Here is a 23,622-nt window from a genome sequence, read left to right on the forward strand (position 1 = left end):
CTGTGGAGTGAGTTCCACAGTTTAACTATGCACAGGCTAGTTTTCTGGACAACTGGCAAACATACATGAGGACTGTGGTTTTTATTCATGACTTGAAGAGCTAATGATGTGACCTTTAGACTACTTCTCAAACAGCAGCCTGACACACAGATTTTCAAAAAGGGTTCTTTGTCTTTGCGGCTAGCTGACAGAAAAGTATTTGAGAGTTTCATTTCTACCTGTAAGGAAGCTGTTATAGGCACACAGCCTCTGTCAGGAAATATAAAGATGACAACTGTAATGACAGTTGCCCTTGGGTATAACCCAGTTTTCTAAAAAAACACTAACCAAGAAGAAATGTCACATCAAAGAGAAAAAATAATAGTCTGTAAATAGGCGGCCTCTGTATGTAACAATCAGACATTCCTAACTCAACACTTCAATATGAAGAATTAATAGTCACACCAGAAACTGAACTATTTACTAGGCCATGTCTAACAAACAGTAGCAGATACAGGTAGGTAGCCGTGTTGGTCTGCCATAGTCAAAACAAAATAAAATTAAAAATTCCTTCCAGTAGCACCTTAGAGACCAACTAAGTTTGTTCTTGGTATGAGCTTTCCTGTGCATACCAAAGCTCATACCAAAGCTCACACGAAAGCTCATACCAAGAATAAACTTAGTTGGTCTCTAAGGTGCTACTGGAAAGAATTTTTTTATTTTAAGCCAGGCATGGCAAAACTCGGCCCTCCAGATGTTTTTGGAATACAATTCCCATCATCCCTGACCACGGGTCCTGTTAGCTAGGGATGATGGGAGTTGTAGTCCCAAAACATCTGGAGGGCCAAGTTTGGCCATGCCTGTTTTAAACAGTAGCAGAGAGAAGGCTGGTTTGTACACAAGTGGGTGTGTTACATCTTTTCAAGGTTTGGATTGGTGAAATCCACTAGACAGATCATTTAGTTGAGGAAATAATTGTACTCGGGGTATTCCATAACCCCCAACTCCACCTAAAATTAGAATAGAATCATAGAATTGTTGAGTTGGAAGGGACCCCAAGGGTCATATAGTCCAAGCCCCTGCAATGCAGGAATCTCAACTAAAGCGTACATGACAGAGGGCCATCCAACCTCTGCTTGGAAACCTTCAAGGAACAAGAATCTACTACCTCCCGAAGGAGACAGTTCAACTGTTGAACAGCTCTTACTGTCAGAAAGTTCTTCTGTGGTGTTTAGTCTGAATCTACTTTCTTGTAAATTGAATGTTTTGGTTTATATCCTACCCTCCAGAGCAGAAAAAAAACAAGCTTGTTCCATCTTCCATGTGACAGCCCTTGAGCTATCTGAAGATGGCTATCATATTTGTCTGAGTCTCCTCTTTTCCAGGCTAAACATACGGTACCCAACTCCTCAACCGCAAGGCTTGGTATTCAGACCTCTTTAACATCATGGTCACCCTCCTCTGCAACTTTGGGCCGGGTGCCTGGGACAAAGATTTGACCAGTAAGAACTCAGTAACAGTCCATTAAGGTACTCATCCGCAAAACAAATTCTGTAATGAGCCCGTTTTGCAGCATTCTAGCCTGAATTGCGCATCTAATTTTTGTCAACTAGATCTCTATAAAATGGCATCTTGTTGAAAGCTAAATTGCTAGCAAAATAAGATAGCAAATAGCAAAACCTAGAGTTCCATGAAAGGCCGGTAGGTTGTAATTAATTTAGCATAATATTATTACTAAAATGGAAGGGGGGCACCATTCAGATTTTTCTCCCTCAGGCAGTTATTTGGGGTGCCATTGCTAGTGAAACTCTAACAGCACTATCTGAAATACAACCCTCAAGCCGAAGCTTGCCCCGCCCTGCTCTGCCTTGAATTCTTTCCTGCAAGTAGCATTTTTCCGCGTAACATCTCTCAGATTTATCAATGCATTCCTTGTTTGGAAGAGAGCTCACCGGCAAATGCCGAACCAGATAAAGACCAGGTGGGTGGGCTTGCAACAGTGCTATTGGGGAGGCCATAACTCACCTCGGTCAGCACACAGATTCTTCTGCCAGGTGTGCCTTTGCTTCTCATGCAGGAAACTGCTTTAACAGCTGACACGCTGGACTGACTCATTGCATTGTAAACCAATGGGCAAGACAGCACTGAGCAGGAATGCAGGCAGCAGTACAGCGCTGATAAATCCCCTGAGGTTGTTGATGGAGTGGACACAGCAACATGCAGCAGCAGCTGGCACCCACTAGACCAGGTGGGGCTGCTAGGAGGTCATGGAGGGGCGTGGCCAGTGTGTGGTCACAGGTGTGTGTGACCAAGTTGTTCTGGTTTTCTCCCCAATCCTCTGCCATTGCAAAGCTACTGTGGATGCTTATGCATTACAATTTTACAAACAGCTCCTGACCAAACTGAAAAATGTATTACTTTGGTTCTGAAGAGTTCCCTGCTGTCACAATTTTGAGCGTGCGTTCATGCCAACGAAGCTGTATATTAATCAGGAGTAAACCCCACTGAATTCCATAGGGATTGCTCCCTGATAAGTAGGAACAGGATTGCAGCCTGAATTGGTTAGCCTTAAAGGTGCCACACAGGACTGTAAACAAAGAACCCCATAATTTTTCTCTGACCTATAAGAAACCATTATTCCCCTGCCATGGTTGTAGCCAGGATTTGGGGGCGGGCAGGAATTTTGTTGGGGTGTGTGTGGCAGAATTGAGCGATCTGTGATACAATTGGTCGGTTAATTATTATTTATTTACTTGATGGGGGTAGCTACCCCCCCTGCACCCCCCTGGCTATGCCCATATCCCCTGCTTATGTACTTCTGTATCTTTTTTCCAGAATGTGGAATTAGGTGGAGGGAATTTAAGTGGATTAGGACCTGGCAGACCAGGGTTAAAATTGGTCAGTGTGTGACCTTGGCCCAGTTGCTGTCTCTCACAGGGTTGCTGTGAGGATAACATGGGGAAAGAGGAGACCCATGAATGTCACCTTCAGCCTCCTGGAGGAAAGGTGGAATGGATAGAAATGTAATACTGATAAATAAACAAAATAAACTTCTCCCTCTAGCTTGTCTGCCCCTTATTTTGAAATGGTGGAGAGGGGGCTAGTTTGGAAACACAGAATCACAGAATTTTAGGGTTTGAATGGACCCAAGGGTCATCTAGTCCAACCCCCTGCAATACAGGAATATCAGCTAGACCATCCATGACAGGTGGCCATCCAACCTCTGCTTAAAAACCTCCAAGGAAGTACTCTACCACAGACTTGTGTGAGTCTGTTCCACTGTCGAACAGCTCTTAGTATAAAAGGAAAAAAAGAATCCGGGACACACATTAAGGATATTCAGGCCTACATACACTGGACTTTACATGTAAATCTGTGGCACGTCCAGTGTGTGGCTGTCTGCTAAGACAAGCTAGTCTCTGTAGGGTGTATGGGCAAGATGCAATTGATAATTCTGTACTACATAAAGATGCTGCACACAGAGTTCTCATCTGAACCATCCTCTGCACCTCCATACTTTTCTGAATTGCCTTTTAAGTTTGCCAGTTTCAGCAAAAACAACAAAAACAGTACTAGCACCTTAAAGACTAAAAAATTCATTATGGCATAAGCTATTGGAGGCTAAAACCCACTTTGTCGTATGCATCATTCTTAGTAATCTCTGAAATCTTAAAGAATAATATTTACTAGTCTCTTGACTATTGTGTCATTTCATGGCTGGTTGGCTAGCCCTTTAAATGAAAGAACACAAGATTAATGTTCTCAGCACCACACGATGAGCCTGTGACAGAAAGGAGGATTTTTATGTTAAGTCTCCAGATCCTCTGGTGCACTTATTTTTTAAAGGTATGAAAATAGGGAGGCTCTTGCCAATTGGCTTTACTGAGAAGGAAAATGTGCAGGCAATATTCTACCCAATCAGGGTGTGATGCAGACTAAGGGCTTTGACTATTAGCACGACCAACTCCTCCTAACAAACCTTAGCACAGGATATAGAATTAGGCCTAAAGGATATAAGCCGCCTTACCACTAAGGAACTTCTGTCTGTATTTACTAAGGCGATTCCACAAGCAACCTTTATATACGTAATATATTGCATAATCGCCACAGTAGAATTTCCTGCTGAATATCCTATCTAGTCCAGCACCTTGTTCTCACAGTAGACCACCACACAGCATGTTTCAATGCAAAACTCTATACCTCTCTCAAATCTAGAGCCACACCCAGAAACCCTATTGTCCCAACAACACGCAGTGTTGAAGGTTGCAACACACATAGAAACCACCCACTATTTCTCCTCCCATTCACATAAATGAATGCAAATTATTTAAGAATGGATATTAATGAAATATACTTACACACACTGTTCACCTTAACAATTATTCTTCATTTAAAAAGCTGCTCAAGCTAGCAACCATAAACTTCTAGTGAATTACAGTATGAAGAATGTGCTTTGAGGCATAGCTTTCAAGAAAACAGCTCTGAGCATGCTCAGACTGCTCTTCAAGGCAGCCCTAATAGGTCAATAATACTGTTACGAATGCTGGTTAGGCCTCATAACAGCAGATGGAGTGGAAGCCTTCATTTGAGGCCTGCCTTGAAGGGCTTCTTTGCTACTGCTGTGTTTTGGGTTTGGCTGAGTGCTGCAGAGACCTGACAGAAATGTTTGCAGAACTTCTGTGAGAAGTAAAAAACGTATGTGAGAAAGGAAATTGTGGCTTTCAGATTTTGGAGGGCTTTTTAATTGCTTGGCATTCTCCTGGGAGGATTATGCCTTAGTGGACCAGCCTCCACTGGCAACATGTGCATGCTGTGTGTGTAAATAACAGTTCTGGAATTATGCGAATTATCGTTGATAATTTTTCATTATCACTGAGACGACTACGTCGTCTTCCAGCCATACATTGTTGAACAACAGACCCCAGAAATGCAGACATTGCCACCAATGCCATCACTGCATTGTATTACCTCTTTATATCACTCCCTGATCACGGAGGTCTTTGGGCCAGTCACTAGTAGCCTTACCCACCAGGCAGTTTGTTTAGTGTTGCAAGCCCAATTTTACAGAATTCCTTTCTAGCTGAAATCAGACAGGACCATGCCCTACTGAATTTCTAGCTGCTGCTGAAGATTTCTTTATTGCATCAGGCATTTTAAGTGAAGTTTGATTTTATACTTCCGATTTTTACTTTTTGTATTGTACCCTTGTAATTTGCTTAGAGACAATTGTGGTTAATGGCATATAAACTGTTTAAACGAATGAATGCAATATCAAGCAGGTGTCCATCTCTTCAGATGTGGCAATGCTTACTCCATCTACCTGAGGGCGAAGGTGATGAGAGGTGAGAGCAGACTTCATGGATTCCTTGAACTTGCTTCTGGGAGAAACAGTCTGGAGTCACCAGAACTAGTACGGTAAGTTGCAAATCACCTTCATTTCTGGATATTGTACAAGGTGCCTCCTACCAGGAGTAGTAAAAGGTATGCTAGAGATTCTACTCTAGATTTTTCATGCAAGAGCTTCATGGGCCAAATTGTGCATTTTTTCATGAGTGATTAACAGGAACTCTTGCCTTCCTCTAAAGGAAACTTGAACCGCCACCACAGAGCTGCCACACGGAAGTGCTCCCAACAACTCCCATCGGGTGGCTATTTTAGAATTTGAAGCAGTCAGGAGTGTTTCCCCTCTGTAGCATATAGTAAAACCTGCCTGTCCCCCACCATCCTTTTTTGTGAATTTCCCTACCCCTACCAGCCAGCGACACAGAGCACTGGTGGAGGAAAGCACATAGTACAATGACACTGGACACATTAGGTGTGTCTATTTGGGGGACTGACACTGAAAACAGCAGCACCATATTTATTGTAAGGTGTAGTCTCTCCACCCCTTGTTATGAACGGTAGGTTACAAATGTAATAAAGCATTTCACAGAAAAGTTCGGAGAGTGAGGAAGGTGGCAACTTTAGGGTCCATTTTGATCCACCACTCTCTCTTCTGCCTTTCCTCTCCTCCTCACCTCATCTGTTCATTTGAGCCTCTGTTGTGGTTTGCATCAATCTTCTGGTGGAGGAGTGAAGTAAACACACATAAGGGCACAAGAACCATCTGATTCAGAACAGGAATGTTCAGAGAGAAGAGCACTCTGTGTGCTGAGAGACTTTGACAGGGGAATAACTTGGGAGTGCTCAATATCTCTATGGCAGAAGGTTGTTGACAGTCCAAGTTAAAAAAAAAACACCCAGCGAAATAGTTAAGCAAATCCAGAAAAAATGATACACTTTATTGTGTTCCACTTGAGTTGTGAATACATTTATGCAGATTCTTTTTTAGCTGGCTTCTGCAATAATATCTAAAACCATGCAATTTATTTAAACAAGGTCTGATGGAATTAACTAACTCTGCTTCAGTTGTGATAGAAATCAGTGGAAGACACAAAAAGAGAATCACCCTGCACAAGCATCCTGGGCTTTATTTGTAGAATGACTCTTCCATCTGAAACCCTGTGAAGGCCATTTCACCACAGCAAAACAGCTGCCCACCCAAATATGCAGTCACAATGAGCCACAGAGAGTTGATGTAAGTTATCTTTACTTCACAGTCTTGAGCAAATCAAAAGTCAACCTTGCATTCAGAAGACCCACTTCACATCCATAAGGTATCGATAGAACTTCCCCAAAATACAATTCTTTAAATAATCATTTCTTTACATCACTGCAGTTTAAATACCAATTCTAGAAAAAAGTCAGTGCATTAGATGGGGAGGGGGCGTGCACACGCATTAACACCACTTGTCAGCTAGAAAGCATTTGAAAATTCAAACTAAGGACTCCAGAAATGGGCTTTGCCTATCTGGGGCATCACACACCTAGTATCCCAGCAAGCTTCATTAGTACAGGGTGTTTTTTGAGCTCCTGCAGGAAACACCTTTCCCACTATTCAAAAAAGCACACAAACTAAATTTGATTCCTGCAGAAACTCAAGATTCTCATCCACTTGGCTGTCACTCAATTTTGCAGCATAGTGCGGTAACTGCAATCAATGCAAATAGGGACATTTTAAAGAATAAACAAGTTTGCACTTCCACCCCCTGGCATAAATCACAAGGTCAGGAATGTTATTCAAAACGAAACAGACAGCTAAGTCAGGGGAGCACAAATCAAGCATTGCAGAGGCATGCAGTTAAGCCATCCTACTTTGCCATGATTTTGGCCACAGGCACTACCTGTGTTTTTCCTTGGGACATCTCTGCAGCAACAACAGGAAGCAGTTGGTATCCCTTGCTAAGTGGAACAGTGTTGCAATGTGCACAAAGCTGGAGTTAACTAGGGTGGTCTCAAACACTGCCGGATACCAAGGATCAAAGCAATTGTGAACAGATGTCCCAGGTTTTCTGCATGGGCTCAGTTAGTTAGCATTTGAGGGAGCCATGATTTGAAGCATTTGCTCTGCGTCACAGATTACAGGGAAAGAGGGAAGATTTTTGTACAAATCAGATTTTGTTTTTATTCCGGTGTAAGTCACAAGTGATGCTAATGAAATAGATTTCTGGTAACCCATGTGTGCTGGGTCACAGAGCTCTGTCAGTATATACCAAATTCCAAATATTCTGGTAAATGGGTTTCTGAGATCTTTGGGAGTCCGCTATGCTCCGTGCATCAAAAGGCTACTGCTATTCAAAACCAATTGCTAATATTCTGCCTCAGAGAGGAAACAGAAGCTGAAGAAAACCCCAAGAGGCTTTTCTTGTTTCCCCATCTGTCAGTTTAGACATCATCTAAGTTATCCCCAGTCCAGAAGGTGATCTTTCTCTACCTCTTTGAGTAGAATTAATGGCTTTTGAGCATAAGCAACCAAAGGGGAAATGCTTTGCCTCAGATTATGACATGCTCAGAATGCTAGGGATAAAAATCAAATAAATAAAATCAAACAAAACTAATTAAATAAATAGATCAAAATACGAGCCATCTTCTTCCCTAGAAATGCTTTCAGTTGCTAAGATGGAATTAGTGTTTAGGTAACTGATCAAACCGCATGGTCAAATAAATTACCAAGTTTACCACAGAGGTATGATGTTTTACTGCCAGAACTTTGCAGCCAATGTTTTGTTGTCGTTGTATGAAAGAAAAGGACCAAGATGCATAAGTGACTCAACAGGAATGTTCAAAATGAAAAGATGATGCATACATTCCACCATACATGCATCTTGCGGAAGAAATGGCAGAAGAGTCCAGTGTCCAAACAGAACCAGATGATCTTGTCAAGAGATCAGTGCACTTCCTTGGTCGCAACATAGCAGGGGTTCATGCAACTAAGGATTGTCTGGTAGATCACAAAGTTGATTTTCTTCCGAAGCGTCACCACGAAAGAGCTGGTCAACACCGTCAGGGTGTCAACACCTATCTAATTCAATAGCTGTTGGTTAGGTTTTCAGTTTAAGTGGTCTTTGTTCAGGAAGGAACGTTCTCCATGACAGTTGAAAGATGGGATGGGAGAGGAAGAACAAAACTCTTTCTCCATTATATCATCAACATGGAGAAAGAACCATACAGAAGAAAACAATATATTTTTAGTTCTATATGTGACAATCCAGGAAAATGTTAGATCTCTTTTCTAATGCCGCACGTATCTACCACTGCTGTTTGTGGGAGTTACGTGTACGAGAGGGAGGTTAAATGGTCCTTACCATTGTCATATCCCTAATCAACATTTAGCCAAATGGCAAAAATGGTGGCTGTTTACTGGGTTTTCTTGTCCTCTGGAGGAAAGTAAGGAGGAGGAGGAGGCTGGTCCTAAAATGAGAGAGAGGGGAAGAGGGAGGGAGAGAGAGAGAGATTGTGTGAATTAACTTCAGTTCATTACCTCATAAACAATGCCAACCGTGAAGGAGCAATCCATTTTACTACTTCAGAGCACTCAAATATGTAAATCAAGGTTGGTGAACCTGTGGTGTGAGGGCTGTATGTGGCCAAATTTTATTAGGATGCAGGGGGTGAAGCTGAAACAGACTGCACAAAAGAAGGAAGAGCGGGGAGACCCCTGTAAGCAATCAGGTCAGACCTCTGGCAACAGCAATCTGTCTCTCCCCTGGTACTCGCTTTTGGCTGTAGCTCCATTCACCACTGGCAAATCCCCCCCCCCCGAAGTTTCCCAGCCCTGAGGTAAATAAATATTGTTAAGCTTGCGAACTCCAAAACAACCTCTGCTCTACAAATAAATTCACTAAGGAGTGCTATGAAGACTGCAATGTGCTTTTTGCATCAAGAGTACTATTCAAGTGATTGAGTTATGAGAATATATGAAACGTCTTCTTGAATTTACATGGACATTTCTTGTATTGAACTAAAGAACCTTCGCCAACCTAGCACCTTCCAGATGATGGTGGACTACTGTATCAGCCCCAGCCAGGATTAATGGTTATTGATCAAGGGTGATGTGAGTTGCCATCCAAAACAGCTAGAGGGAACCACATCAGAGAAGGCTGCCCTACGGTAGGAAACAAGTCTCGCTCTTTTTTTGCCACCAGGATCTATTTCACAAAATCCTCAATGCTTCCCTTGCCCTCTCCTGCTCTTTGACTGCTGCACCACATTAATTTGTCTTATTTATCAACAGTATAATATGGATGGAAGAGATGCCGAGAGCAAGATGGAATACTATGTGCCCAATCTTCCCTTCCTTTCTAAGACTGCAGTGACACGCAGGGCAAGGTGCAAAGCCTACCATTGGCATGTAGACGTTGTGTGGGTTGCCTGGGTTGTAATAAGCACTTGCAGCAGCTTCTGCAGCCTTGGCTTCAGCTGGAAGAAAAACATATCATGGGTTAGGTAGGATCAGCATTTGCAATTGCAGCATCTCAGGTGAGGCTCCCTGTCTACTGATGTCAGCCAGGCACCTTCACTTCCTCTTTTCAGTGCCTGCTAAAAACATTTTTTTAGATAAGCTAAGCCTAGCCATCTATATAGAATGCTGATGCTTGTTTAATCTGTTTTTAGTTTGCCATTCATTGATTTTTATTTGTTAATATTTTAAATATTTGTTTTTAACTGCTCTAACTTATCATCTTACTGTTTGATTCTTTTTGTAAACTGTTTTCTTTTTTGTAAATTACCGATCGCCAAGCATCAAACTCAGACCCACTGTAGGAATTTGCTGCAAGATCTGTGATTGTATAACAGCAGTTCTGTCCTAAGAGCCAAACGAGAAATCTGCGACAGATTCCAGTTTGGAAAGTTGAATCATTGCCTTGTTTCCCAGCCTGGATTCTGAAGCATTTGTCAGGAGATGGAAGTACTGGTGGAGGAGGAGGGAGAAAGGGGGATTACAGGGATGAACGCAGTGGGAAAGAAAAGGTTTAAGCAACTGCCTCCCACCTGTCACTGTAAATTAAGCGCTCTCTGCCATTTTGCAACTCTTCAGTGGTGACACAGATCTGCATCTATTTCAGCCCTCAGAAATGCCTAGAAAACCATCTCTCTCTGTGTGTAGTTCTTGTTTAATCTGTATTACACACAGTGACACCAAATAAGCAAAGCTTGTACTGTTATTCTACGTCATTGCTAAGGTAAACAAAGCTCAACCCTTGCCTGGCTCGTCTGATGGAGCAATTGCTGTATTTTTATCCCTATCCTGATCACCCACAATGTAGAAGAAAACCTCTATTTTCCCTTATTGCATTAATTGCATTCGCAAAGTTGGCAGCGAGGAAACAATAATTTCTTTGTAAACAGATTGTGCTAGCTCTGGTGTTAGAACATGATGTTTAACATGAAACCTCAACTGTACCATTTTTAGAAAGGTGCCCTTTAAAGTTTTGCTTCTCCATGCAATTCTCTCCAAAACCACAACCCCCCACTTTAGGAGGTTTGCAAGGAGAAGCTAAATAAACATTATTCAGGCTGCTTAAAGTCTAATGAATCCTGCTGAATCCAGGCTTGGAGGCCCTTTACAAATATGTCACTGTTCAGAGGACATGTGATGCGGCCATCCTGGCCCCATCTCTTACCTGCTGGAGTCGAGGGAAGGTCTTGACCACTGACAGGTGGTTCCATGGGCCCTGGATAGGGAGGGGGAGGAAGCTGCATGTATCCCATGGCTTCATCCATTGGGGGACCAGGATACAATTCTGCTCCAAGGGAGAATAAAATGTTTGAAGAGAGTTTTGTAATGCATCACTAAACCATATACCTTCCGGCTGATACAATACATTTTAAAGCAATGTCTATATTTTTAAAAACAGGGAATCTGAGAGGAAGAGAGTGTCAGATTCAACCCTGTCATCAGCAAACCATTTTTCTGTATTGTGCCTGGCAAGTTATGGCAGATAAAATGCCAAGTTCAAAGTTACTTCACAGCATGATGGCTACCTTATGCCATGAAGACTACCTCATGGCATCTGAAGACACTCCTCATTATGGGTGTAAGGTTCTCGGTTAGTTGCTCTCGAGTAAGCAGCCAGGAGTCCGCTGTTTCCTTTAATGATTTTATTGTGCAAACTATGTACAGTGCAGAGCTAAAAAGTTCATGTCTGTATCAAGCGGTGTCAGAATCTGGGAATGGCCCCTTCCGGTTCTGACCCCAACAAAAGAGTTTCGGTATACGAAAACCCCGCTTTCCATGCTTTCTTTTCACCCCATGATGTCTTTGGGGCGACGGAAATTGCGTTCCCCCTGTATCGCCCTTGAGACTGGGGGAGTGTTGGGTCTCTTGCATCCCCAGAGCCTCTACTCCCTTTCCCCTGTGAACTCTGCCCCCCCCCTCACTGGACGTCTCGCCGCTCTTTTCGCTACCAGAGGAGGTGCTGCTGGCAAGGTGGGACTGGGGCTCCCTGTAGCATCCAGAGAGGCCTTCCACCACCTTGCGCTGCATCGGGGACAGTTCCCTGACAATGGGAAGTATTAGGAATAGGCTAAGTTGTCTGTGGGAACTCTGTAGTTATTAAAAGTAAGTGCTTTCAAGCAAAACAAAAGTGGTCCACATTTAACAAGGGAGCAGCCAGAAATCAAGACAAAGCAAATGAGCTTTATTCTTTTCTCTCATTTTCAATTTTTTAAAAATAATAATTTAACTACAGAGATTCCCTCTCCCACATTCAAAACTCACCCGGAGGTGGTGGAGGATATGGATACCCCGGGGGAGAAGGGTACATCCCATTGGCAGCAAGCGGTGGGAAGGTATAGCCCCCATTCGGCATGTATGAGTAACCATAGGCTCCATTGGGGACCTCACCCCTTGAGGCTGTAAAACAAAGGAAAGGTTATGATCAGTGTCCGTTTCAAAAACACATCAGCCAAAAACAATATAGGGCACCAACTTCAACAAATTTGAAACTCGCTACTGTAAGGTCAAGAAATCTGCAGTGGGTGAGAGGAATAAATTATTCGGCCTGCCGTATCTTAAAACACCACCATAAAATCTTAATTAGTTCAGAGCACGCGCTGTATGGAGATCATAGTTGGCATGAGGAGTCTGGTGCGCTAGGAAAAGAGGAAATATTCAGCAATGTAAATTGTCTGGCCTGATGCCTAGTGTTCATGCACCCATCAGGCGGGGATGGAGGGAAAGATGACAAGAAGAAATGCTTCACTGAGCAAATAAGCCAAGGAAGGAGACATGGAAATCTACCCAGCTCCCATGACTATCAGCCATTTGGAAGAATTGGGAAGCAGCAGGAGCGGCTGACTGAAAAAGATGTTGAGGAGAAAGGCAGCAATGCATATTAGGGAGCTGGAAGGACTTTGGACTGTCCTTTGATAATCAGAGGGTATATGGAACAACAGGTCATTAATGACAATGAGCCAGGGTGGAAGAGAGAAATCCTGTTGCAAGGGCTAGGTCAGGTGTGAAAGCATCTATTGTGCCTGCCTAGTGCCACACATAATGGAGTGTCTTTGAGATGCTGAATACCAAGAGTGGTTTTGTTTTTTGCAAATAGGGTCAATGAAAAGCTGCAACTTAGCTTGGCAATTTCACTATGGCTTTCACTTTACTGATTCTGTAGCTACAATAGCTGTTATTTTCTCTCCTAGTAAGAGCTTTCAAAGCAAGCTATTCAATCAAAGTACAATTTTACCCCAAACCCTTAGAATTTCTCAAATAACTTAAATCACTCGGCTATATTTTAATATATATCTCTCTGCCTTTCTCTCCAACACACACACACACACTCCTCTTCAGCAAAATATATTCAGACTATATTTAGCTGAACTGGCTTCTTTTACCAAAAAAACAGTGAGTACCTTGAGATGCTACTTGCAGCATACGCTGTCCAAATTCAATGGCACCTCCTGCGGAGAACGCCATTTTGAAAGTTGTGGATCCTTCCCAACCTCCTAGGAAAAAGGTAAAATAACTGTAAGAATGGAATGGGAGTATCTGTTATCAGGCTGTCCTATAAAGCAAGTGTTATTCAGTATCCAAACATGAAGATTTGTTTCTCTTTAATTTGCCTTGAGACAAAGTAATGCACTTCTCTGATGTGAAGAGTTGATATTCTTTTGTATATGAAAGAACGGCTTGTAATATGTTTTTATCAAGCTGGAAATTTGCTGGTAATAAAAATTGTTTAAAAGCAAAAACCACCCATCTCTGATTTATGTAATTTATCATAAAAGTAGAGTTGCAATTTTCTGGATGTGAAACGTAACTAGACTTTTCTCTTATCTTAGGTCCTTAAGAAGGTTGCAAGCTGAGTGGAGTCAAAAGACTGAAAGGTACATGAATTTGAAACACATCCCTTAGAATGTGGTTAAAGGACAACAAAGGACAACAAAATTCTGCCTGCCAACCTTAAATATCAACAAGATTAGATTTATTCTGAGTCAGCAAGGGCAAATTCAATTTGCTAAAAAGACTCTACAACTCCCCTCACTAGCTAGCCACAGATCAGTCTGGAATTATAATCATTTGACAAGAAATTAAATGGGAATTATATCATAAGGCTCACAAAAGTTCCCTTGGTTTAAAGAAATAAAATTAATGATAACAGAACTTGCCATTTTAGAAACAAACAGAGTATATCATCCAGGTCACTGCTGACAATACACTACATGTGACTAAGTGTCTATTAAACCTGAGACACAAGTATGTGTGGAGGCAATATATTCAGGAAAGGGAACTGTTCTGAGGAAGTGTCTTTAGAATTGCCGCCTTTTAATACATTATATGAATGACAGAATTCGGAGTGGGATGGAAGATTGCTAATTTAACTTTTGGCAAAAGCCTCTCTCATGTTGTACAGAAGCAAATGCTGCTCAAGTACTTTTTAGTGAATTAAGTTTGAGGTTTGAAATGAAGAAATATGAGTTACACAGGCAAAAGAGATAAGGCTACAGCCAAGATAAAGTTATAGCTCAATCGTCTTTCTTAAATTCTCTGGGACCTGGACTGCTGTTCATTGTGAGCCATTTAAGGATGCTAAATAGATAAAATAATTTGGCTGATTTAGTTTTATTATCTGCAAAGTGGAGCATGAGCTCATTTTTTTTCTGTGACATCCTGCTTCATCAGAAGTACAAAGGTAGAGAAGGAATGGGACAAAAAAATTCCTTGCAGTTTTGTTACTAAAAAAGAGTTTTGACACACTGAATTTTGAACTTTAACGATGATACGTAGTTGAGCTCAACTGCTTGCAAGAAAAGTTAGAAACCATTTCTGGAAAGGTAATCCTAACTCTCTCTAAAGACCCAACTGGACAGATTAAAACAATCAATACTGCAGTTCTGGCATGTACTTCTAGAAATGCAACATTTGGTTTTTCATAGAACTCATATTTTTGGCAAGGACTAGGACAAAGAATGACGAGAACAAGATAGGAAGAAATGGGTGAGTTCAGTGAATTCATTACAGGAAGTTCTGAAGGCCGAGGGGAGTGGGTGCTCCCATACAATTATCCACTCTCTTAATACTGCAACTTGGGGTCATCTAATAAAATGCACTGGGCTAACAGTAGGTTCAGGATGCATATATATTATGTATCTTTTGACACAGAGCATGACTACTCTTAAGGATTATACAGTGGTACCTCTGGTTACGTACTTAATTCGTTCTGGAGGTCCGTTCTTAACCTGAAACTGTTCTTAACCTGAAGCACCACTTTAGCTAATGGGACCTCCTGCTGCCACTGCGCCGCCAGAGCACGATTTCTGTTCTTATCCTGAAGCAAAGTTCTTAACCTGAAGCGTTATTTCTGGGTTAGCGGAGTATGTAACCTGAAGCGTATGTAACCCGAGGCACCACTGTACTAGCAGAAGATATTGTAGTGGCTACCCAAGCACACAAAGTTTTTAAAACAGATTTAGAAAAATTCATAGCTAAAAATATAAACCACCACGTTTAAATAGGTGCAGAATTATCAGATTCCGAAGCATCTGACTGGCCAGTGGTGGAGATGAATCCTGGAATAAATGCTGCTTGATCAGATCCAGCACTGCAATTCTTAAGCTCTTAAGAGAAGTTTGTTGTTGGTAATAAAGCTGTCATGTGGTCCATAAGAACCCAAATTCTTTGTTAGTTCTTCATTTTCTAATTCATGTCAGAAACTGAATGCATCACCAGACACAATGGCTTTGGTATGATACCCACCTCCTGCCTCTGCTTTCACTTCCCCCTTGATGTAATTTGCTCCAAAAACTGGTTGTTTAATCTCACATTCTTTCATCAAATAAAAGGGCATCATGAAAGACTGCATTGCATCTTTTCCTTTAGACACAAAGATAACCTGCAGGCAAAAATAATACATCTCCTTTAAAAGGTACATTTAGCGCCAAAATAAAAAGCCATCTTACTGTTAGAAGTTAAAATCTGAAAAACTAAAATGGGCTTCCAAAGTGAATACTTTCACAGTTCATGTATTCATTAGAACAATAGCCAAGCCATTCATTCGACTTATACTATGATGCAGCAATGCATTTCAGAAACACACATAAGCTGCCATTGTTGCTCACCTCTTTCCAGAAACTTTCATAGCAGCCCCCCCCCCGAAGGTTAATGGATTTATTACACGAACATGCGTAGCCCTGGAAAAATCCACCTCTCACGGGACTTCCAAGTAACAGGACCTACTCACCCTCCCCGCCCTGGGACCATGTGGAAACAGGCAAGTTAAGAAATTGAATTTATCATCATCATAACCATCATATCTCCTCCACTCCATCCAACCCTCCTACATCTTCACATCAATATGCTTGGCTTCACAACTAAAGATACTTCAAATAGCTAGCTGGGATTCAAAACATCAATTCATCATGGAGCTTCACAGGAAAAGAAGTGCTGAAGAATCATGTGGTCTGTTTCTAAATTCTTCTCTCTTCATATTAGAATTTGACATACCAAATACATGTTTGCCAACTTACTCGATATGGGGTCATGAAGACACTGCCTTTCTTGGTCCCTTTGAATGCATCCGGCATGTGTTCCATATCATGGAATGTTATTTCAATGTGATCGTAGGTCATCAAGATGCTATACACACACAAAAAGAGGGGTTTGGTACATGGATTCACTCTTTAGTAATAATTTCTCTGTAGGTTAGGTAATGTGGGGTCTGACAAATCTCAGATCATCACCCAGCCTCATTCACCAAGTGAAACCCATATACAATGTGTCCATGTTGCTAAACACATGTACAAACATGCTGATTGTCTGTGGGGTTGAACGAAAATAAATAGGAGAGTGAACACAAAACTGACACAAAATTTAATTAGCACAAGAGGCATAGCAACAGCAAAGCCGGTATCCTTGACTCATATTCAGCTGTTCAGATTGAGCACAGGAGGGCTAAGTGTGCACAGGAGCCCTCGTTGGTACATGTACTGGCCCCACCCCCAATGTACTCAGCACATCAGATGTAGCCCCCCTTCCACCCCAATAATCATGAAGGGGGCATTTAACCATGTTCAGCAGAATGTGGTTAAGAGCTTCCACACAATCAGGAACCCTGTACAATCAGGATTCCTGATCTCACAGAGGCTTCTAACTGCATTCAGCTGAACACACAAATGCCCGCTTCAAACCTTTACACTAAAAAGTCAGGGGGGAGGGGTGCACCTCTGCATGCAGAGAATGTGGGAGGCAGGGTCAACACACATCCATTATTCTATACATATTTAGCTCTCCAGTGATCAGGCTGAACTCCTGAACTGGGCCATGACCCTGCCAGAACTATTCAATTTGCAATGGCAACATTTTGTTCACGCCTTATGTTACATGTCCCAACAGGCAATATCTTATCAAGAAGGGCCTACATACAGTGTCCTCTCATTAGCGGTGTGGGAATTCCACACAGCTTTTTTGTGGTGGTGGTGATTTTATGAGCCATTTCAGTGTATCCAATTTATGCAATATGAACACAAAGGTCCCTTCAGATCCCATCGGACCCCTATTCATCTACATGACTGTTAGGAAATACTGTGACTATATAGTTTGAAAGAGGGGAGGTACTCTCATTAGCATTTTCTAACATTGTAGGAACCTGTGAAACTGATGGTGGTGTATAAACTGCTCTGCAATGTTCACTTAATAAAATGTATAATAGGGCTCTATGCAGGTGAATTTTCACCATCTCAATTCTGCTCTGGCAAATATGCTCCTGTTCCATCCTTCCATCTGCAGCATATTTATGTACCCTGCAACAAACTCTGCCAACTGTTTCAGGAAGAAAAACATACACAGAGGAAATTGTTGATATACCCATGTGTGTGTGCTGCCATCTCCAGGGTGCAGTGCTGCTCTTCATCCATATTTGTGCTGTGCCAGGCAGTTGCTGCCCCATAACATTTTGCTACAAATACAGGGAGCAGCAGGAGGTGGAAGGAAAATAACAGTGAGGAGAGGATAGGGAAAACACCCCCTTGAAAATTTATTTTTGCAATACTGTACAGTACAAAGATGGCATCTGTAAGCCTTCCAGATGCTAGTTTCACTTGTAGCTGTAATCCCTTTATACTATGCCTTAATAATGGTTTAAATAGATTCACTCCTACAGCAGAAGTGTATGAAGCACCAATTGTGACGGCTCCTTCTGCAATATTCCCATTACATATACTGGTACTAGCAAGAGGTAACAGCAATCTTGGGATTTGATTTCCTACTGTGGAAGATTAGAGCTCAGCATTAATTACTTTGACGTTTGATGCCTGGAGAAGATGAGCAAAGGCTGTGAAATCTTATCTTCAGACATGACAAACTTGTGAAATCCTATATGAGGAGTAACCAAGACACTTAACTACAAAAGGTTAAGAACAAAACATGAGAGTGGTAGAGGGTAAATCCTTCTGCCAGATGCCCATGAACTCACAGGTCATGTCAACTTTCAAAACAAGCAAATATGAAGAAACTGCATATTCCCTGGTTCCAGCCCTCCAGCATCCTGGATCTACTACCTGGCCCTGGATACCAGCTACTCATTGGTCCCATTTGCACTATGCATTTAAAGCACTATATCAATTTAAACAGTCCTGACTTCCTCCAAAAAATCCTGGGAACTGAAATTTCTTAAAATGCTGAAAGTTGTTAGGAGACCTTTATTCCTCTCACACATATACAATTCTCATAGTGGTTTAGCAATCAATCCCTCTTAGAAGGGAACCCAATCTTAGAGAGAAACAACTGCAAGCCCTCAACTGGGAAACCTAGGAACATTAATGAACTTGTGAAAATAGGGGGGGGGGAGTGTTGCCTCTCCTTCCTTAAAAATGCTAAAGGCTCAGGACAACCAGATTAAGTTGTGGCGTGTTCAAAATAGACAAGAGGAAATATTATTTCACATAATGCATGGTTAATTTACAGCAAGGATTAGGATGCTACGGCCCTCCAAACGTGAAAGTAATTAATGCTGAGCTCTAATCTTCCACAGCAGTAAAGGTGCCGTTGGCCGAATCCTCCAACAGGATCCAGGGCTATAATATTTCCAGCGAAAGGAAGAAAAGACGTTAAGGCCGAGCGAAATAGGAAGGTAAACATTTGCTGCCCCGCCCCTGGGCGGGGTGACCCCCATCAGACGCAGCGCTATGGACGGCATATATACAGTATATACACACACACCCGTCGCACCAGCTCACCTTTCGCTGTTATTGACAATGACGCCGCCTCCCTCGGAATGGTTCCTGTTCAGCGCCATGGCCGCCAAGCAGCTAAGCTCCCCGCGATGCAAACGCTCCCGCCGGCCTCCGCAGAACGAAGTTGTGAAGAAAGCGCTACGCAGGCTCTGCTCACGGCTTCCGGCGTAGCCGCGCTCCGGGCAACGCAGAGACCGGAAGAGGGCGGGAGGAAATGGAGCATGATGGGAAATGTAGTTCGGTGCTGGACCGTCTCTAGGGAAGAGAAAACGGCTGCTGTCGCCGCCGCCGTTTGTAAATAAGAATATTTTTTTAAAACTTTCTTAAGAGAAAAAAGAAAGACAGGCATGTACTTTTGTAAATCAAGAAAATATTTTATATATATATATATATATATATATATATATATATATATATATATATTTGTTGTTGTTGTTCAGTCGTTCAGTCGTGTCCGACTCTTCGTGACCCCATGGACCATATATATACGGTATATAAATTAAAAAAACTTGATGCTGGTCTAGTGGTTGTGAAAAAAGGAAAATCCTGTTGCAAATATGGTTGAAGTTACAAACTGCAGCGCAAATGGCTCGTTTGGTGCTAAACGTAAAAGTAAAGGGACCCCCTGACCATCAGGTCCAGTCGTGTCTGAGTCTTGGGTTGCGGCACTCATCTCGCTCTATAGGCCGAGGGAGCCGGCATTTGTCCGCAGACAGCTTCCGGGTCATGTGGCCTGCATGACAAAGCCGCTTCTGGCGAACCAGAGCAGCGCACGGAAACGCCGTTTACCTTCCCGCCAGAGCAGTACCTATTTATCTACTTGCACTTTGACGTGCTTTCGAACTGCTAGGTGGGCAGGAGCAGGGACTGAGCAACGGGAGCTCACGCCATGGCAGGGATTCAAACCGCCGACCTTCTGAATAGCAAGCTCTAGACACTGTGGCTAGATTGTTGTAAAACCTGAAACGCTGGGAGAGGGAGACATTTGTGGCCCTTGTGGGACTCTGACCCACATCGCTCAAAGCCAGTAGGAGTGGAGTTCAGTTCAATGACATCAAGAGCATCGTTAGTCAATGTGGTGGTCCACCAACTGGTGCTGGTCCACAAGCCGTTAGATGCTGGTCTGCAGTGACTCACAGCTCAGGTTGGGGGTGGGGGATGCTTTGAGGACCAAATATGGTACTGACCATGGCACATTTTGTGGGGTGGGGAATGCCCTTCCCCCGCATCAGATAGTTGGAGAAGCACTGATATAGAGGTCTGCAGGTTAGCCTGGAAGCTCTTGACCTCAGTGGCAAACGGAGCCGCTTGGCTGCCCAGGGTGGCAAATGCGGAGGCACCCCCCGGGAACGGGGCGTCACTCCACAGTGTGCATGCGTCCTGATGTCACGACACGCACATCAGAACAAATGGCACATGTACGCTGCTGCTCCCACAGCAAGACAAGCGGCCGCAAAACAAAATGACCACCCCGCGGCCTCCAACCGGGAGCCCACCCAAGTCCCGGGACTGGTGAAGCGCCACAATACAAGCGGCGGCCACGGGGGGACGCTGCCCCCCTCAGTGCCGCCACAAAACAAAACGACCTTGCGCATGCCAAAGTCCACTACCACGCACACAGCCCCAGGCACACATTACCTCTCCAGCTTTTTCAATCAATCTCTTCAGCTGCTGGAAGGCTCAACCAAAACTGGGAGCCACTCCTGCAGCAGGAAGCGACTAGGCAGGGAGGCCGTGTTGGGGATCAAGAGTGACACCCCTCACTGGCCCGCCCCCACGGCTCCGCCCAACCAGGGCCCAGCAGGGAGAAGAAAAGCGAGCGCCGACCAAACGAGCAAGCAAGCCAGCCATGGCGCCACTGCGCCGAGCGAGGTTTTTGCCGGGCAGCGAGACTTGGCTTGGGAGTCGCCGGTCGTGGGGGCAGGGCCCCAAGTGTCACCCCCTCCAGGGTGGAAACTGGGTCAGACCGCCCCCAACGCCCCGCCCTTGCTCCACCCCTGCTTGATCTTTGTACTGGTACTTCACTTGAGCCCTTCCATGGGGGGAAGAACCCCCTCAAATTACATAAATGTTCTCCTGAGTAGTTTTGCGTAACCAGCGATGGGCAACCTGTGGCACTGAAGATGTTGCTGGACTTCAGTTCCCATCATCCTGTGTCATTTTAATGTAAAGCTTAAATTAGACTGGATAGGGACATTGGGTTCTGGGCTACAAAAACTTATGGTATAATAAAATGTAAGTCTTTAAAGTGCCACATGGCTTGCCTCTTTTGTGTTTCGCTATAGCAAATGAACTCTATTGAAATTTGTCTTGTCTCCAAATTTGTTTGTTTTTCACTGTGTATAATAAACTGTATTAATTCTATGAAGGCCACATACCGGTAAACAGGAAGCAGTAGTGGTCATATGAATCAAGTAACTTGATTTCTAGTGTTTCTGCCAAACAGAACAGCTGCAATTCACAGCAGGTATTTAACCTTTAAAAAAAAAAGATATTGGCACTTTAGTGGTTTTATAAGCTATTTTTACTACTATTTTAGTTTGTTGTGGTTTCATGCCAATTTTTTTAACAGAGAAGTTTCCTGGCTGGCAAAGTCACATGGCTAAAACACTCATTTTTCCAGGGCTTTAGTCCAAATTAAGAGGCTGTAAGCGAGAACTGGATGTACATCCACGACTGATCCCTCACTAGCAATTGTGGTAGAGTTGGCAAGCCCTATTCGAGAGAAGACTGGAGTTGCAACAGAATGGAAACTGGATTATTTTTAATTTTTAGCCAGTTTGGCAGAAATAAAATTTGCAATTGGTCATTATGAGAGACCAACAGCTGTAGCTTTTTAGCCCGTCTTGATCCCTTGGTTTCAGAATGATTACAATGTTGTATTTATATGCTGGGCTCATGCACTTAATATTAGCTAAAGAACCAGGAAATGCTGAAACAAATAAACAAAGCAGACATCTGCTCCTACTCTCTTAGTCCAGTGCTTTTCCAAGTGGCAGCCTAATAGGGAGAGGTAAGACATCAAGGCTTTCACCATCTGCCAGGCCCAGACTCATAATCTATGGGTCCTCCTCCTCTTACAAAACTGCACCCACTGGCCATTCCATCTGACTGCAGCAGAGATGTGAAACAGTGAGGGCCCACCCCTTCATCAGCCTGGATAGACTCAACTACGTTCTGGGTCTTCCCAGAACTGAAGCAGTATTGTCTTTTGCAAGGATCATCCCATCCAGTTCATTAACTTCATCATATAACAGGGGAACACTCTTCATCTCAAGGGCTGCACTCCATCATTGGCATCCTTCAGGGGCCACATGCTGGGGTGGGCAGGGCCCAAGGCAAAAGTAGGTGGAGACAGGGGCAAAAGTGGGCAGAGCAATGGATGTGACTCATACAATAGGTTACATTCCACCCATACAAAAGCCGGAGGTTTCTGTGTGCATGATTCACATAACAAATCCTTGCGCAATGGAGCTTCCTTCCTCTCCTCCCTTGGCACCCCGCAAAATTGGTTCTGGGGGTGGTTGGGAAAACCCCCAGAACAGCACACACAGAGGAGGGAAGATTGTGCCTTCTGACAAGCTGATATGCTTGCACAGGTAAACATTCAACATAGGTCGATGTTGAGTTCCACCCTGTATATCCACCAGATATGCACACCTCTCCATTCAGGCAAACAAACAGCCTTATAACAATTCTATGACATGTTTTAGCCAGGCAGAAGCAGTACAGTAGAGGGTATGGAGAAGGACCATTGAGCAACATGGTCAGGAGAAAGTCCTGAGGGCCACACAGAGAGATGTGAAGGGCCACGTCCAGTCCCTGACGTTACACAACAATATACAGTATACATGTTCTTGGCCAAGTGCTGATTATTTCCCTATTCTCACCATTTTTCTTTCGTACAGTATGTTGGACAAATTTGCCCCAGGGATCTTCCCCAGAGGGAGTCAATTGCTCTGTCTTTGATACTAAGCTATCATTTTCAACTGTTTGCCACCTTCAGCACTTAGGCAGAAAGTGGGTGGGCAAAATGAAGTAAATAAAGTTAAATCCATACTCCCCAAACTACTTTGCCCTCCCCACAACCACAAATACAACCCCTGAACCTGGGCCAGACATACATCCCCTTTACGGCAGAATCCTTTATGGGTCTGCTTAAAAGTTCAATGGGACTTATTTGCCGGGATCATACATTGGACCTTAGCACCCTATAACCTAATAAAGACTTAACTATTAGAAAACCCTGGAGGAGACTTGAGAGTCCCATGGACTGCAAGAAGATCAAACCTATCCATTCTTAAAGAAATCAGCTCTGAGTGCTCACTAGAAGGACAGATCCTGAAGTTGAGGGTCCAGTACTTTGGCCACCTCATGAGAAGGCAAGACTCCCTGGAAAAGACCCTGATGTTGGGAAAGATGGAGGGCACAAGAAGAAGGGGACGACAGAGGATGAGATGGCTGGACAGTGTTCTCGAAGCTACTAACATGAGTTTGGCCAAACTGCGAGAGGCAGTGAAGGATAGGCGTGCCTGGCGTGCTCTGGTCCATGGGGTCACGAAGAGTCGGACACGACTGAACGACTGAACA

The 23,622-nt window shown here is 43.4% G+C and overlaps 1 protein-coding gene across 1 annotated transcript; it reads right to left on the bottom strand.

Annotated features, from left to right (window-relative positions):
• Positions 1–6,239: 6,239 nt before the first annotated feature.
• Positions 6,240–19,148, bottom strand: WBP2 (WW domain binding protein 2). The gene is made up of 8 exons (XM_033139348.1): positions 19,036–19,148; positions 16,330–16,438; positions 15,560–15,695; positions 13,216–13,308; positions 12,080–12,214; positions 10,983–11,102; positions 9,701–9,777; positions 6,240–8,769 (listed from the first exon to the last, which is right to left on the bottom strand). The coding sequence occupies exons 1-8, from the start codon at positions 19,092–19,094 to the stop codon at positions 8,716–8,718; spliced, it is 783 nt and encodes a 260-aa protein (XP_032995239.1). The 5' UTR covers positions 19,095–19,148; the 3' UTR covers positions 6,240–8,715.
• Positions 19,149–23,622: the final 4,474 nt, after the last annotated feature.

The sequence above is a fragment of the Lacerta agilis genome, chromosome 2 (assembly GCF_009819535.1).
Source record: "Lacerta agilis isolate rLacAgi1 chromosome 2, rLacAgi1.pri, whole genome shotgun sequence".
Taxonomy (NCBI): Eukaryota; Metazoa; Chordata; class Lepidosauria; order Squamata; family Lacertidae; genus Lacerta; species Lacerta agilis.